The sequence below is a fragment of the Columba livia genome, chromosome 19 (genome assembly GCF_036013475.1).
Source record: "Columba livia isolate bColLiv1 breed racing homer chromosome 19, bColLiv1.pat.W.v2, whole genome shotgun sequence".
In the NCBI taxonomy this organism is placed as follows: Eukaryota; Metazoa; Chordata; class Aves; order Columbiformes; family Columbidae; genus Columba; species Columba livia.
The window spans coordinates 10,530,926-10,545,625 of record NC_088620.1 but is presented as its reverse complement, the minus strand read 5'-3'; the positions used below and the strand labels follow the sequence as shown (position 1 = coordinate 10,545,625).

The 14,700-nt window shown below is 49.1% G+C and overlaps 1 protein-coding gene across 26 annotated transcripts in view; it reads right to left on the bottom strand.

Annotated features, from left to right (window-relative positions):
* EXD3 (exonuclease 3'-5' domain containing 3) overlaps positions 1–14,700 on the bottom strand; it is a 297,294-nt gene that overhangs the window by 193,156 nt on the left and 89,438 nt on the right. For all 26 annotated transcript variants that reach the window (XM_065036159.1, XM_065036161.1, XM_065036172.1 and 23 more), the window contains 2 exons: positions 5,408–5,472; positions 717–884 (listed from right to left, as the gene is read on the bottom strand). In XM_065036159.1, the coding sequence (XP_064892231.1) occupies positions 717–884; positions 5,408–5,472 (233 nt within the window). The remainder of the gene's footprint in view (positions 1–716; positions 885–5,407; positions 5,473–14,700) is intronic.

The window sequence follows — 14,700 nt, the reverse complement described above, 5'->3', positions numbered from 1 at the left end:
CAGCCCGGCAAAGGCTGCAAGACCAACTCTTGGTCAACACAGTTTGACCTCGAAAGATGGCAATCCCAACCTGGAAGGGGAAACGGAGCTCTCACACCACAGCTCCTAAGAGTATTTGAGCTCCAGGCCAGCATGCAGCAGGTAACGCCACGTAACGCCGTCCCAGCGTGAATTTCACACCTCATCATACAGTGTTTTAAGGGAGTGGAGCATCTCCCGTGTGAGGAAAGGCTGAGGGAGCTGGGGCTCTGGAGCTGGACAAGAGGAGACTGAGGGGGGACTCATTCCTGGGGATCAATATGGAAAGGGGGAGTGTCAGGAGGATGGAGCCAGGTTCTTCTGGTGACAACCAGTGACAGGACAAGGGGCAATGGGTGCAAACTGGAACACAGGAAGTTCCACTTAAATTTGAGAAGAAACTTGTTCCTGGTGAGGGTGGCAGAGCCTGGCCCAGGCTGCCCAGGGGGTTGTGGAGTCTCCTTCTGTGCAGACATTCCAACCCGCCTGGACACCTTCCTGTGTAACCTCATCTGGGTGTTCCTGCTCCATGGGGGGATTGCACTGCATGAGCTTTCCAGGGCCCTTCAACCCCTCACATTCTGGGATCCCGTGTTTGGATGAGACTACTGGACTATGGAAAGAACTGAACTCGGGGACACTTGCGGGACATTACAATCAGTTGTCCTCTCTCGCCGCTCTCTCGTTCTCTCTCTAACCTGTTGAGCAGCAGGATGTTCTTTCATCCAGAGCTGCAGCTCGGTGACGATGCAATACCCCAGGGAATGGCCCTTCCCCTTCCAGTCGCCGCTGCCCTCCAGCATGGCCAGGAGTCCCGCCAGCGGCTCCTCCAGCCCCGCAAAGCCCCGTCGGGCTTCTTCCTTGAACTGCGAGACACAAAACCACATTGTCATGGACAAAAAGATTAGTGAATCCTCCCTCCCCCCAGCTGAACACAAAGCTGTATTTTTTTTAATTTAATCTATTCAGAGAGGTAACTGTTGCTATTCAGCCACCATCCACGCCTCCAGTGACTTTTCATGTCATTACAGATTCCTTCATGGCTCACTGCACCTCAAACCCAATGGGAAAAGCAGCAATTGTCCACACTAATTATCCCATAAAGACAGAGAAGTTGTTCTGTGGGGCAGACAAAGGGGCTTGGGATTTGGGGGAGGGGGAGGAAAGAAGTGAGCTGGAGAATGGGATGTTATTGGGAAAATGACAATATTGAAGGTAGAGAACTGGGCTCAAAATCCTACGCCTCTTCTAAGAGACTAGTAATAACGCATATAAACACCTCCTCCTCACTCTTGTACCACAGACTTTCATATTTGACTTTATACCCACTTCAGCCGCAACAGCATAATGCTCCTCACCATAACAGGAGCACTTAGGGGTATCTACATAGTTTGCATTTTGCACACAAGATTAAAAAGAATGAAATATCAGAGTTCAAACTCTGTTAGATCACCATCCTGCAGATCTACACTCCTCTCCACCAAACCCCGCTGAGCAGGGTGTGTTCTCCGGGCTCCGCACCCCTCGGCGGGGCCAGCGGCTGTCCCAAGGGCTCAGGACATGGGAAAACGCCACGCTGTAAATCTTAGGAATCCCATGGTGACGTGTTTAGAAATGTGAAGGAATTGGGCACTCACTTTGTGAATGTTAATAGGCTACTTACTACCCATCTGGTAGAAGTGATAAATTAGCCGCGCTGAGCAGTATCGGGGTGATGTCGGCGTTAGGAGCAGTTTCCAGGGCGCCGGGAGCGTTGGCAGCGTCCTCGGGCGCCCGCGCCCGCCCCGCACCGCGGCCACGCAGCGGCCCCAGCGCGGCGGGGACACGGCACAGGACACTCCCCGAGCAGCTGCTCTTCCTGTGCTGGCTAAAGAGCAAAATCCCAAGGATGCTCATTCCCGCCTGCAGCCAGCGCTTGTGATTTACTGTACACGACGCAGCTTCCAATGGAAACAACATATAATTTGAAGAATGACATGGAAAACAAGAGAAAATCTACAGGAAAATTTGCCAATTAATTTGTTCTTTTTTATTCATTGACAATATTTCCTCAAAGACAGTTATTTTCCGTAGTGCCTTTCATGTCTGGAAAAACCACAAAACGTATCGTTTCAGACAGAAACTGTTTCTTTCTCACTAGATTATCAAACACAGCATGAAAAAGCTGATGACTAACAAAGATGTGACTTTAGATAACACATTTCTGCCTGTAAGTATTTTTCCCTGTGGCAAGAATTTGCGATGTTAAACACAGGGCTCCAGCTTCACTGGGAGATCCAGCAGAAGGAACAGGCAAGTTCTTCCCCAACCACAAACATCCAGCACAACAGCCAAAGGAAAACAAAGCAACTCGCCAACTAAATTGCACTGTTTATACACGGTCTCTCTTTCTCTTTCCTTCCCCGCAAAGCCCCACTTCAGCACATTTAGACTGAACAAAGAGCTTTCTCCATACCACTCAGGTCCTCCTTGGGCTGGACTCACAGGCCTGGCTTTGGCAGGTCGGGCTCAGCAGATACCAGGTAGAGCAGAGCAGAGCATCTCCAAGCGCTGACACAACAGCCCAGAGCACCAACTGCTTTTATCTAGACCAAGCCTTGCCTTCGGACAAACCTTCTGCTAAACTTCCCAGCAATCTAAAGACTATGCATAGGGAAAAGTAACAAAAAGGCATGAGACACCTAAATCAGAGAGGAAAGAGTGCTGTGCTGCCCGGCCCGTCGCTCTGCCAGAGGATTCCTCCCAAACGTGTCATTGCCATCTCCATTTCAATCGATTCCCATGGCAGGGAATGCTCCTTGGGGGATTTCTACAGTCTGACAGATCATGGGAATAGGAAAATGTTGCTGATGCTCAAACTACATATTCCTTCACTCAGTTTTGGTCCCTTATTTCTAGTTACGCAACTCAGGGCAATCTGCTGATGCCTCTCTATTTTAAAACTGTCTTTCCTGAGTAGGAAATGAGCGCTTCTTACAGCTGTGTCCCAGAACCGAGCTCAGGCCATGGACAGACACCCTCCTCCCGCTCTTCGTCACTCATTTGAGACCAACAGGCTGATTCGCAGTAGTTAACAGGGGGTATTGGCTTGTGTGAAAGGCAGAGGCTCCCAGCCCGGAGCAGCTGTGGCTGCCCCATGAAGGGTGCAAGGCCGAGCTGGTGGAAGGTGACCCAGCCCCTGGCACGGGGCTGGAAATACATGGTCTCTAAATACAAGTCCCTTCCGACCCACACCACCCTGTGATTCTATGATTTAATGTCACTGGAGCAGACTGAGTGGTGTTTAAGCCAGTTTCTGTCATTCCTCTGAGCCGGGGGGTTGGATGTGAGCAGCAGCACGTTGGGCATCGCAGAGCAGGCGGCAGCTGCCCCTGAACAAAGCGTCCGCATGTGCTGTGTGTGCATCACAGATCTGAAGGCCGGCGATGCCCTGAGCGTGGATCAGCCCATCTCAGTGACAGCAGGACAGGAGCGTGTCACAAACCGCTGGGGACATCCACGCTGTGCTCCCCACCTTGGAAGCAGCTGCCGCCGTGCCACCGCCTGTCCCACCACAGCATCCGCACCTCTGAAAAGCCTTTCCTCGTGGGTCAGAAACACACCGTCGTGGTGCAGAAACGCATTGTCATGGTTCAAAAATGCATCATCATGGTTCAGAAATGCATCATCGTGGTGCAGAAACGCACCGTCGTGGTTCAAAAACGCATTGTCATGGTTCAGAAACGCATCGTCATGGTTCAAAAACACACCATCGTGGTTCAAAAATGCATCGTCATGGTGCCGAAATGCATCCTCCAGGTTCAGAAACGCATCGTCGCGGTTCAGAAACACATCGTCGTGGTTCAGAAACGCATCCTCCAGGTTCCGAAATGCATCGTCGTGGTTCAGAAACGCATCGTCGTGGTTCAAAAATGCATTGTTGTGGTTCAGAAACGCATTGTGGTGGTTCAGAAACACATCGTGCTGGTTCAGAAATGCACCGTCGTGGTGCAGAAATGCATCATCATGGTGCAGAAATGCATCGTCATGGTGCAGAAATGCATCGTCGTGGTTCAAAAACGAATCGTCGTGGTTCAGACCACGCTTCTGCCCCTGCCCGCAGCCCCACCTGAAGGAGGGACCCAGGGGGACAGACCTGTCCCCGTCCCCAGGGAGCTGTAAACCCAAACTCTGCAAAACCACCATTGCGTGGGGACGGTCGCTCCAGAAAGGAACACATGGAACGAGCAGAGCTGCGAGCGTGACTCACGGGGACCCTCACGGTTTCCAGCCCCAGCAGGAACGCTGCGGCGCTCTCTGCCCATGGACACGTCGATGGGAAGCTCTGTCTTCTTCACAGTATTTTTCTTCACAATGCACACATATCCCAGGGTACACGGTACAGAGATTTTGATGATCACTCATTCCTGCTGTTGTTTTGTGGGATTAACTGCCCTCAAGACCTAATAAATATTTTTTTTCCTCTAGCTCTTAAGAAAACTCGACAGAAAGCTCAAGGCTTCCAAGTTGCTGAGCTCGAGTCTATGTTGGGGATGGACCGTTTGGAAAGGCACCTCTCTCACTGTTTCCAGCTGTTTAATTATCCTGGCTGGGAACCACAGACTATCAGCGATGCAAAGTCTCCGTGCGGTGGACAAGGCCAACGACCGCCCGCTGTGGACACCGACATGGGCAGCCACACCGGCCACCGCACAGCGACACATTCCGCGTGGTGGGCTGCAGGTTTTTGGGAAAAAGGAATCTTGGCTGCGAACCTGCCTGAACAATGCAGAGTTAAACACGGGAAACTTAGCACCAAGCTAATGCATCTACTGGCTTTGTTAAGTTTTCTAGCTCCTAAATTTAGATGAATTTTGCTCCCTATGAGGAGTCTCCACGACAGGGCACTGTATAAAAATACAGCAGCTAACGTTAGACAGGCAGTGCGAGTTGCATTCGCTGCTCTAAGAGGCAAAACCAAACCAAAGCAGAAAAAATGGTGAAACTACTTTGAATACGAAAGCTTTGATATCACTCCACTTGGCAAAGAGCACTTTTCTACTGACTCCAACCCTCATTTTCTTCAGCTCCTAGAAATATTCTTTCCCCTCCCCCAAAGATCCTCCATTTAATGGACAAAAAAAGTGTTTAAAAGAAAACAAAAGCAACTTCGTTGGGTTTTTTTTCTCTCTCTGTAGCTCAGCCCTGCAAACTTCAGCTCTTTTATATGCGCCCCTGAGCTGCTTCACATCACGCAGAGCTACCTTTTCTTTCCCCTCCTCGCTGCGAACGCGCCGGCTCTTCCCCCGTGTGCCGGGGCTGAAAGCGCTGCTGAAGAATTGCAGGGCTGACCTAAGCGCTCTGTGTCTGGACATGCTCTGCATGCGCTTATGAGGGAGCTCGGCCTTACCTTCTTCATCTCCTTCTTTGTCCAGAGGAGCTGAAGGGTTTTCAGCAATAGGAGCGGGTCCTGGCCTGGAGGAGGGGGAAGGGGGAGAGAAAAACAAAACAAACCAGATTTATTGGCTCTATACAGGCAGCCTAGACACACTGGTGCATTGTTTCACCCAAATCAGCTACTCCACGCCACCGCGTTTGAAACCACCAACCTTCCAACTGTCAGTCAGGATTAAAGTGCTCAAATCCCTCACTCTGAAACCCTAACAAAATAACAGTCATCATCCATGCATGGCTTAACTAAACACCCACGCGGGCTCGGACCCTGAAAAGCTGTATTGGGGCATTTACAACTAAATCACGGTGCTGCGACGCATCCAATGGATCCCCAGCAGCCCCCCCAGCACTGCCCCTCTGGAATATTAAAGCAGGACGGTGCGGGAAGGGAAAGCGCCTCACACACGTTGGAGAGCACTCCCGACACACTGCTGCTCAATGAAGGGCTGCACAGCGTTAACCTCAGCGCAGCCCCTGGGTGAAGGTGCGAGTGGGTGAATCCACGGGGAGCTGAGTTAGTCCTGGTGCTTGGCAGCGAGAGGAGAGAGGAAATGCTGCTGGGATTAGTGGCGAGGCTAAAAATATACAAGAGTGATCAATTATTTCAAAAGAAGGTTATTTGGAACTTTTCTCTTTGACTTTTCATCTGGTTATTTGCGAACTTGCATTCAGCTGATCTATTATCATTCATCACACCAGTATTATTCATCAGACCATTACTCATCACACCAGTATTTCTGAACCAAATGCTTAGGGATATTTCATTTTAAAAACTGTAACTTTTACTGATATCTGGTTCTACTTAATTCCCATTTACTTACGAAACCGTGACTCAGAATATTCTGAATGAAAATCTTCTCCTGTATCAACAGCTTAGACGTGAAGAATGAATGTAAAAAACATGAATGAGTTCTCCAAAAGCTCTCCTCATATATTTAGTGCTGCTCTTACGTTTTCATAAAGCCAAAAGAAAAACGTTAAACTGAAAAGGAAACGTCCCCTCAATCACCTTCTGCGTTCTACACTTCCCAAACAGCTCATTTCCAAATGCTGGATTTCTTAGTGTCCCATCTGACTTCATATTTCAGGTCACAAAAAGCTATTTCAACTGTGAAAAGCTCCACCTCATCCAACTAAACTCCGAAGCACTTCATTGATCAAATATTTCAAGAAGCAGGCTGATCACTGATCAAGCCAAGAGAATGACAGTATTCCCATTAGCCACCAAGCTCTGGGAAACACCAGCCAAATTAAAAATGCCACATTTACAATTCATGAACTACTATTTTCTCTCGTCTCTGGCTGCTCTGAAATCTCGAACTCGCCAAGTGCTGCTTGTTCTCAGCTACCGGGTCTCCTTTGGAAAAAGAAAAGTCTCTTTTTACAGCAAAACAGAAGAAAATCCAGATCCCTGCTCCCCACAAAATTAGCAACTACCAGTCGGACTCAGGCCGTGTGTGCACACACACACCCTGCTCCTGGCCTGGTTCCCAAGGAAATTTATACACACATACTAGAATGCAACCCAGTGTGTAACCGAATACACTGTAAATCTGCACTGTAATTAATGCAGGGAGCGAGCCTGATCCAGGAAATGAGAGCGGCTCGGAACGCCCCGCGCTGCACATACAGCCAGTAACTCAACTGCTGAAAAAGCTTTCTCAACCTCAATCAACAAAACATGCCTTTTCTTACGTGACTTTTCCCTGCCTTACCTCCCTGAACTGAAACCTGACCCCAGCGGCGTTTGGAAGCGCAGACGCATGGAAACCATCTCTCGAGTCAATGTTAAACAACTCAACACGTTGCCGGCACGGTGCGTGGGGAACAGCCTTTCCCCTGCTCAGACCCTGGGCACGGACGCCCCCGTCACGTCGTTATTCTGTGGAACATCTCTATGCCCAGCGCCAAACCGCTGGGACAGGACAAGGTCAACCGTCCACCCCAACCAGAGGGGTTTGCTCCCCGGGCAGTCGGGTGTAGGGAAGAGGCAATTCCCACTTGATTCTCGAGAACAGGGAGGGAGAACATTGAACTATTAGCACTGGTGTCGGACCAGCACTGTTCTTCCTTTATCCTCAGGTCCAAGGGGGAACACCGCTTCCCCCTATTCCATAGAAGGCCAAATCACTTTTACTCCTTTTTGTACATTTCATAGAACGTCCTGAGCTGGAAGGACCCACCAGGATCATCGGTTCCAACTCCTGTCCCCGCACAGGACACCCCACAGGTCACCCTGTGTGTCTGAGCACGGTGTCCAGTCTCTTCTTGAACACTGACTTTCCACCAGAGTGGAAAGACGCTGCAATTCATGGACCTTGAGCGAGTGTATCCAGCTATTCTCCAGCAAGAACATAAGATGTAAATGGGAAGCTCCACATCATTTTGGCTCTGGAAATAAATGAAAAATTAATCTTTTCTTTCTCCCACAGGACCTCTTTGGGGGACTGGCCTCCTCATGGCTCTCCTGGCACCCTCAAGACTGGAAATGCCCAACTTTGGCAGGGACGGTGAAGCAATCACAGAATCACAGATGGTTTGGGTTGGAGGGACCTTCCCAGCTCCCCCAGTGCCCCCCCTGCCATGAGCAGGGACATCTTCACCAGCTCAGGTTGCTCAGAGCCCCGTCCAGCCTGGCCTGGGATGTCTCCAGGGATGGTTCATCCACCACCTCTCTGTCCAACCTGGGCCAGGGTTAAATAACAATAACAGAGCTGTTATGTTCCCGCTGGAACACCAGCCAGGATCCTGATCATCCACACCCAAGAAGGAACCAGAGAAGCAGCATAAAACTAATGCCAGGACATCCGAGGGGAAAGGACAGGACCTTACAAGGAGTTTCATAAGCCTCCCAGAGCAAATCTGGAGAGCAGACGAGTGCTCAACACAAAAGGGAGAGAGGAAGAAATACAAGGGAAGGAAGAACAAAGCACAGCAACTGCAAACCAAATGGTCACAACCAAACCACGAATGCATCTGGGCTCAACTCGGAGGACAAGAACAGGAAAATTCTGGAGCGACCTCCGGCCACAGCAGTAAGAGCAAGAACAGCAATTACTGAGATACGGGTACAAGAGCAGTGACAGAACGGTGCCTGCAGAGGACAGAAAACACCTTCACACATCACACCAAGAACATACAGAATCTCCACTTCTAAAGAAAAGGTAATTCTGCAGAGACTCCCACATCCTGAATAGACCTCCAGCTACCAGCAAGGGCCATTCAATGAGCAAAACAAACCAAACAGGGACAAGGCCACATAAACCTGCGTAAAAATGCACTGAGGTTGACGTTCTGTCCTGGTTTTGTTAAGAACAAGTTTCTCTGTTAGTGAATGTGCCTGCCAGCTAAAGCTTCATATGAGCTGCATTTTCCTGCAGAACCAGATGCATGTTTTGGTGAGCACAGCAATGGAATGTGAGGTTATTGATAAGGACAGATTCACATCTCGCGAGAGGGGCAACGAGAAACAGGTGACCAGAAACTGACCAACAGAGTATAACATCCCATTCACGTGAACACTTCATATAACAGTGGGAGATCACGAGGATCTCGTCCCTTTTCCTTATGGTGACATTAGCAGAGGACCTTGCGAGTCGTCCCTGCAAACTGAGGCCAGTGACAGACTGAATCCAGTTCCATTGGCTGCAGAGTCCAGTCCAGGACTTCGGCTGCCGGCTCTGCAGTTGCTGGGACTTTCCAGATATTTTGTATTATTTGTATTTTGTATTATTTTGTATTTGTATTATTTTCTCTATTCTTATTAGTGGCATTAGTAAAACATTGTTAATTCTTCCAGCTCTCTTCTGTCTGTCCTTCTTTCCCTCCCAATCACCTGTGCTGAGTAGGAAGGGGGCGAGGGGGTTAACAACACACGTGCCAGGGTTTTATTGTCACCCCGTAATCCAAACCCTCGACACCTGGGCATCCAGAGGATCACAGAGTGGTTTGGGTTGGAAGGGACCTTAAAGATCATCTATTTCCAGCCCCCTGTCACAGGCTGGGTCACCAGAGCCCCGTCCAGCCTGACCTGAACCCTCCCATGGCTGGGGCAGCCAGAGCTGCTCAGGGCAGCCATGGCCTCGGCACCCCCAGTGTAGAGAGTTTGTTAGAATCATAGAATCACAGCATCACCTTGGTTCAAAGAGACCCTCAGGATCATTGAGTCCAACCAGAACCGAGCACCAAACCATGTCCCTAAGAACTTCATTGTACATGCCATCCAGCTCCTGCACCAAGGCCAAAGAGAACATCCCCAGCCTGGCCTGGACCCTTTGCAGCTCCAAACTGGGTTTGCAGACCACAAAATACCTGCAGAGCTTCACCCAAGCAGGTTCTAGCCCCGCAGTGATCCCAAAGAGACACACCTGCACCCACTCCAGCAAGAGGCCTCGATTTCTTCATCCAACAGTGTCTCCAAATGTAAGAGTATGTTCCTGTTGTCAGAATTTTGACATTAATATATTTCCTTTCAACGTTTCTCATTCTGAAAATAAATTTCCTCTGCCCTGAATCTGGTACCAAAATCAGAAGAGACGCCAAATCAAATCTTTTCCAGTCCTCAGTATCTGTGGTTACATTTCAAAACCATATAAACCACAAGGCTTATATTTTTGAGTTAGAAAAGTGCCTTTGAGGAAAGCCATACACTACTTTCTGTTGATCCTCTTTCCCCTTTGTGCACGCGTCGCTCAGAGCTGCTGGGATCACAGGTAGAGCCGCCGGTTTGCTTTGTGTCCTTGCAAAATTCGGCTGCGTTATTCACCCATTCTGCTGAATCGCCCTGGCAAGGAGGGACCCCCACCCCGGAGCAGGACCCAGCAATGGAAACACCTCTCAACGCTTTCTCTTTGTGACAAAAGCCGTTAAATGACCCACAGCCCCAGACCTGGAAGAATTACAGTCAACTAATTAAAAGATGCAGAGGCCTAATGTGACTGAAACGCACGATCCCATCCACCAACCAGCCAATTCCAGCTGAAATTCATGGGTGAGAAAGGTAAAGAACAACATGCTAATGGTTAAGTCTTCTTTAGGCAGATAGCGTACACCTCTGCCTCGCAAATTAATACATATTGAATGGGATATATAACAAATCCAATCCATCCAGTAAACAATCAGTGAATTCCTTTCCCCAATAAATCCCTGTTAATCTGAACAAGACTTTGAGATCTTTTTCTGAAGGGAAAATTAACTTTGTAGCTATTTCATATATCTCTCTGTAAGTGCAGCCAGCCTACTTGCACTTCAGAACTAAAAAATATAGAAATGTACAAGCGATGCATCAACTGGGGGGGTGGGCAGAGCTGTTCAGTCACCTCCTGTTTCAGTACAACGGGTACACCCAACACTGTGACATTTAAATTACACCCGAAAACAAAAACATAGTATGTTATGCGGATTAAGAATTACTCAAAGTCTCTAATCGGAATGTATCTTGTCTCATTTTCTTGCAGAAAAGGGCTGTAGTTCACCCCAAGTGTGTGCTCACGGGCTTGAGGAGGAACAGAAACAACATCGTTTTGAGGACTCAGAAAACGAACCTGTACATTTCCTGGTGACAAATTTTGAATCTCTAAGAACAAGCTGATTTAATTTAAAAGATACAAAATTCCTCCATGGAAACTGTCCTGGTTTTGTTAAGAACAAGTTTCTCTGTTAGTGAATGTGCCTGCCAGCTAAAGCTTCATATGAGCTGCATTTTCCTGGAGAACCAGATGCATGTTTTGGTGAGCACAGCAATGGAATGTGAGGTTATTGATAAGGACAGATTCATATCTCACGACAGGGGCAACGAGAAACAGGTGACCAGAAACTGACCAACGGAGTATAACATCCCATTCACGTGAACACTTCATATAACAGTGGGAGATCACGAGGATCTCGTCCCTTTTCCTTATGGCGACATTAGGAGAGGACCTTGCGAGTCGTCCCTGTGAACTGAGGCCAGTGACAAACTGAATCCAGTTCCATTGGCTGCAGAGTCCAGTCCAGGACTTCGGCTGTCGGCTCTGCAGTTGCCGGGACTTTCCAGATTGGTTTTGTATATTTTGTATTATTTTCTCTATTCTTATTTGTGGCATCAGTAAAACATGTTTAATGTTTCCAGCTCTCTTCTCTCTGTCCTTCTTTCCCTCCCGATCCCTGTGCTGAGTGGGAAGGGGGAGAGGGGGTTAACAATACACCTGACAGGGTTTTATTGTCACCCTGCAATCAAACCCTCGACAGAAACTCACAGATCTTTACACACTTTCTGGGCTTTTTTTCCTGTCTTTACTTTTAATGAGTACATGAAATATAAATAAACCTTCCATTCCTAAGTATTTTTGAGCTTGAGAAAATGATTCCATAGGGAATTTATCCTGACAACGTGAAATAACATTTTAAAGATACAAACCCAATTTTACAATATATAGGTACCACGTAATATGTATTGTGAAATTCTGGGTTGCTCTTGCAATAGTTCTGGTTGTGCCGCATCAGCCCCGTCCCGTGCTGAACAGTCGCCTGCAAGAGCCGCTTGACCCTCTGTTCAACCTGAGGCCTCCACCAAACCTGCGACTGAAACCGGGAAAGTTCTTTGGAAACAGTTTGAAATTCAGATGACGAGAGACCATCCACCACCCCCAAGGATCCCAACGAGGCTTGTTCCCCAGAGCTGGGAACTTTGGGCAAATTCTGGCTTATTACTGTCACTTTTGGGGTAACTGTTGTGTCTCCATCGTAGGTATATCCAGTTAAACCACCACCTTGCAGCAAGGCTGATGTAGCTGTGTTCCCTGGCTCCGGAAGGAGGGAAGAGCGAAGGGTAATTCACACAACAGACGCTGCAAAGGACACGGTGGGACGCGATTGCTGAGCCGGTCACAATGCGATGGGTGCAACGCACTGGGAACAGCTCTGTGGGTATCGCTGCCTCACCCGCCGCGTCCCAACCCGTTCTGCACTTCTGATTGGGAACACGTGTTCTAAATGACATTTAATGGCCTTGCCGTAATTTGCCTGTATTTTTGCAAACGGTGCCGCGGATCGTGTTTCTTACTTCACCCGCAATGAAATGCAGCCCCCGCTCGCTCTGCACCCGCACGGCACGGGGGCGGCTCGGCCGCCTGCTGCAGACCCACGGGCAGTTCTGCCCTCTTCTCATTCAATTCACCTTCTGAATAGAAAAGTCACAAAGGGTTTTGCTTAACAGACATGGCGCCGTACCAAATAAATTATAACTGGCAGCGGAGAGGTAAATAAAAATGTCGTTTTCCCCAAACAGCAAGCAGCCAAGAAGGTAGAGCTGCAAACTACCGAGAAACCACGGTAAGAAGACCAGGCACAAAGCAAGGGCTGCAGGGGCCTTTTGGCAGTGCCGTGTTTGCCGCCTCGCATCTCCGGTGCCCACGGCCAGTCTCCCCATATCGCCCCCAACAAAGGTGCTCTTGGGGACAGGGAGGTGACCGCGGAGCTGCGCAGGGAGCGCAGCCCGACCGCCCGTTATCCAACCAGTGTCCACGTCATCTCCTCATCAGAGTTGCAGGTTCACCCAAACCAAGGTGGCCTATGGCTCTCGGGCATCGTGTCTTTACCAGTTCAGCTGTATACAGGTGTTTTATCAGAGATCGATTTTTTTCAGGAATATCACTCACAGCCCAATAACACCACAGAATCACAGAATCGTTTTGGTTGGAAAAGACCATCAAGACAGTTCAGTCCAACCATAACCCACCCCTGGCACTGCCCCATGTCCTGAGAACCTCATGTCCGTCTGTCCAGCCCTCCAGGGATGGTGACTCCAGCACTGCCCTGGGCAGCCTGTTCCAATGCCCCACAGCCCTTTGGGGAAGAAATTGTTCCCAGATCCAACCTCAACCTCCCCTGGCGCAACTTGAGGCCGTTTCCTCTGCTCCTGGCGCTTGTTCCTGGGGAGCAGAGCCCGACCCCCCTGGCTCCAAGCTCCTTTCAGGCAGTTCAGAGATCAGAAGGTCTCCCCTCAGCTCCTGTTCTCCAGCTGAACCCCCCAGGTCCCTCAGCCGCTCCCATCACACTTGTGCTCCAGCCCCTCACCAGATCCGTTCCCTCCTCTGCACTCTCTCTAGCATTTCTATGTCCTTCTTATGATGGGGGGCCCAAAACTGACCACAGGATTCACGATGTGGCCTCACCAAGGACTCACTATGGCCCAGACAAACTTCCAACACATCTTTCTCCACCTTTGCATGTTACTTCTAAATGTAAACTCGCACCGTCTTGGGGATGGGGAGGATTTTCATTCACAGTGTGTCCTCTCCTACTTCACAGGCGCCTGCACCAAGGGGGTCACAGGTTCTTTAATACTTGCTCATGGCAGAGGGAAAACAGACATTTCCAGGAATGACAGCAGTTCACTTCCAAGAACACTGTGACTAAGGAGTAACCACTCTGTGATTCATCCCCATCTCCACCGACTGCAGTGATGAGACACCCACCGAGAAGAAAAGCACCCCGAGCTATTCGCTCGCAGGGAAATGTCTCAGTAGCAGTGTCTGCAGACTGGCACAGGAATGCTGCTGATCGATTTAAATGTTAATTACATCCCGCCACTGAATTCTCCAGCGCAGAATTTACAAGAGGATCAGATGTCACAAAACTATTTCATTTCAGAAGCAATACATTGCTCTGCTTTAGCACCATTTCCAGGCCTCCAAAACTCACTCACCATCCCAGCTACCAATTCCTTAACTCCCACAAAAGATAAATATGCTTTTAAAATGTATAACTATGTGGGTTTAGCTGAATTCAAACAACAAGGAAATGAAGCAAGAAGACAGAGAGGGTCCTTCTTTATAAGGTATGTCTGGCTCTCTCCAGCCTTTGGCTCAGTTTCCAGTCTTAGCTGCAGCTTTCTAATCGACGGAGCTTTGAACTGCACCGCACAGAAGGCTCCAGATCTCAGAAGGGAAGTAACCACACGCAGCTGAAAACCTCTGGAAACCTCCACACACCACACACCTCCCCTGTAATTTCACCATTAAAGATTCAGCCTTTTGGGAGGTCCGTGAGTCTTGGTTCACTAGGGGAAAAGCGTTCATCACTTGTTCCTCCAGTTCTTCATTCACACACTTGGAATCGCCTTCTGCGCTGACACAGCCAGTGGGATATCTGCATCCCACAGGAGGGGAAACAAGGAGAAAAACCAAACAAACAACAAAACTCGGTACATTCCTCACTTGTAATCACCTGGTTCTGAACATCAGCTCACTTTCAGTAGCCAGAATCCTC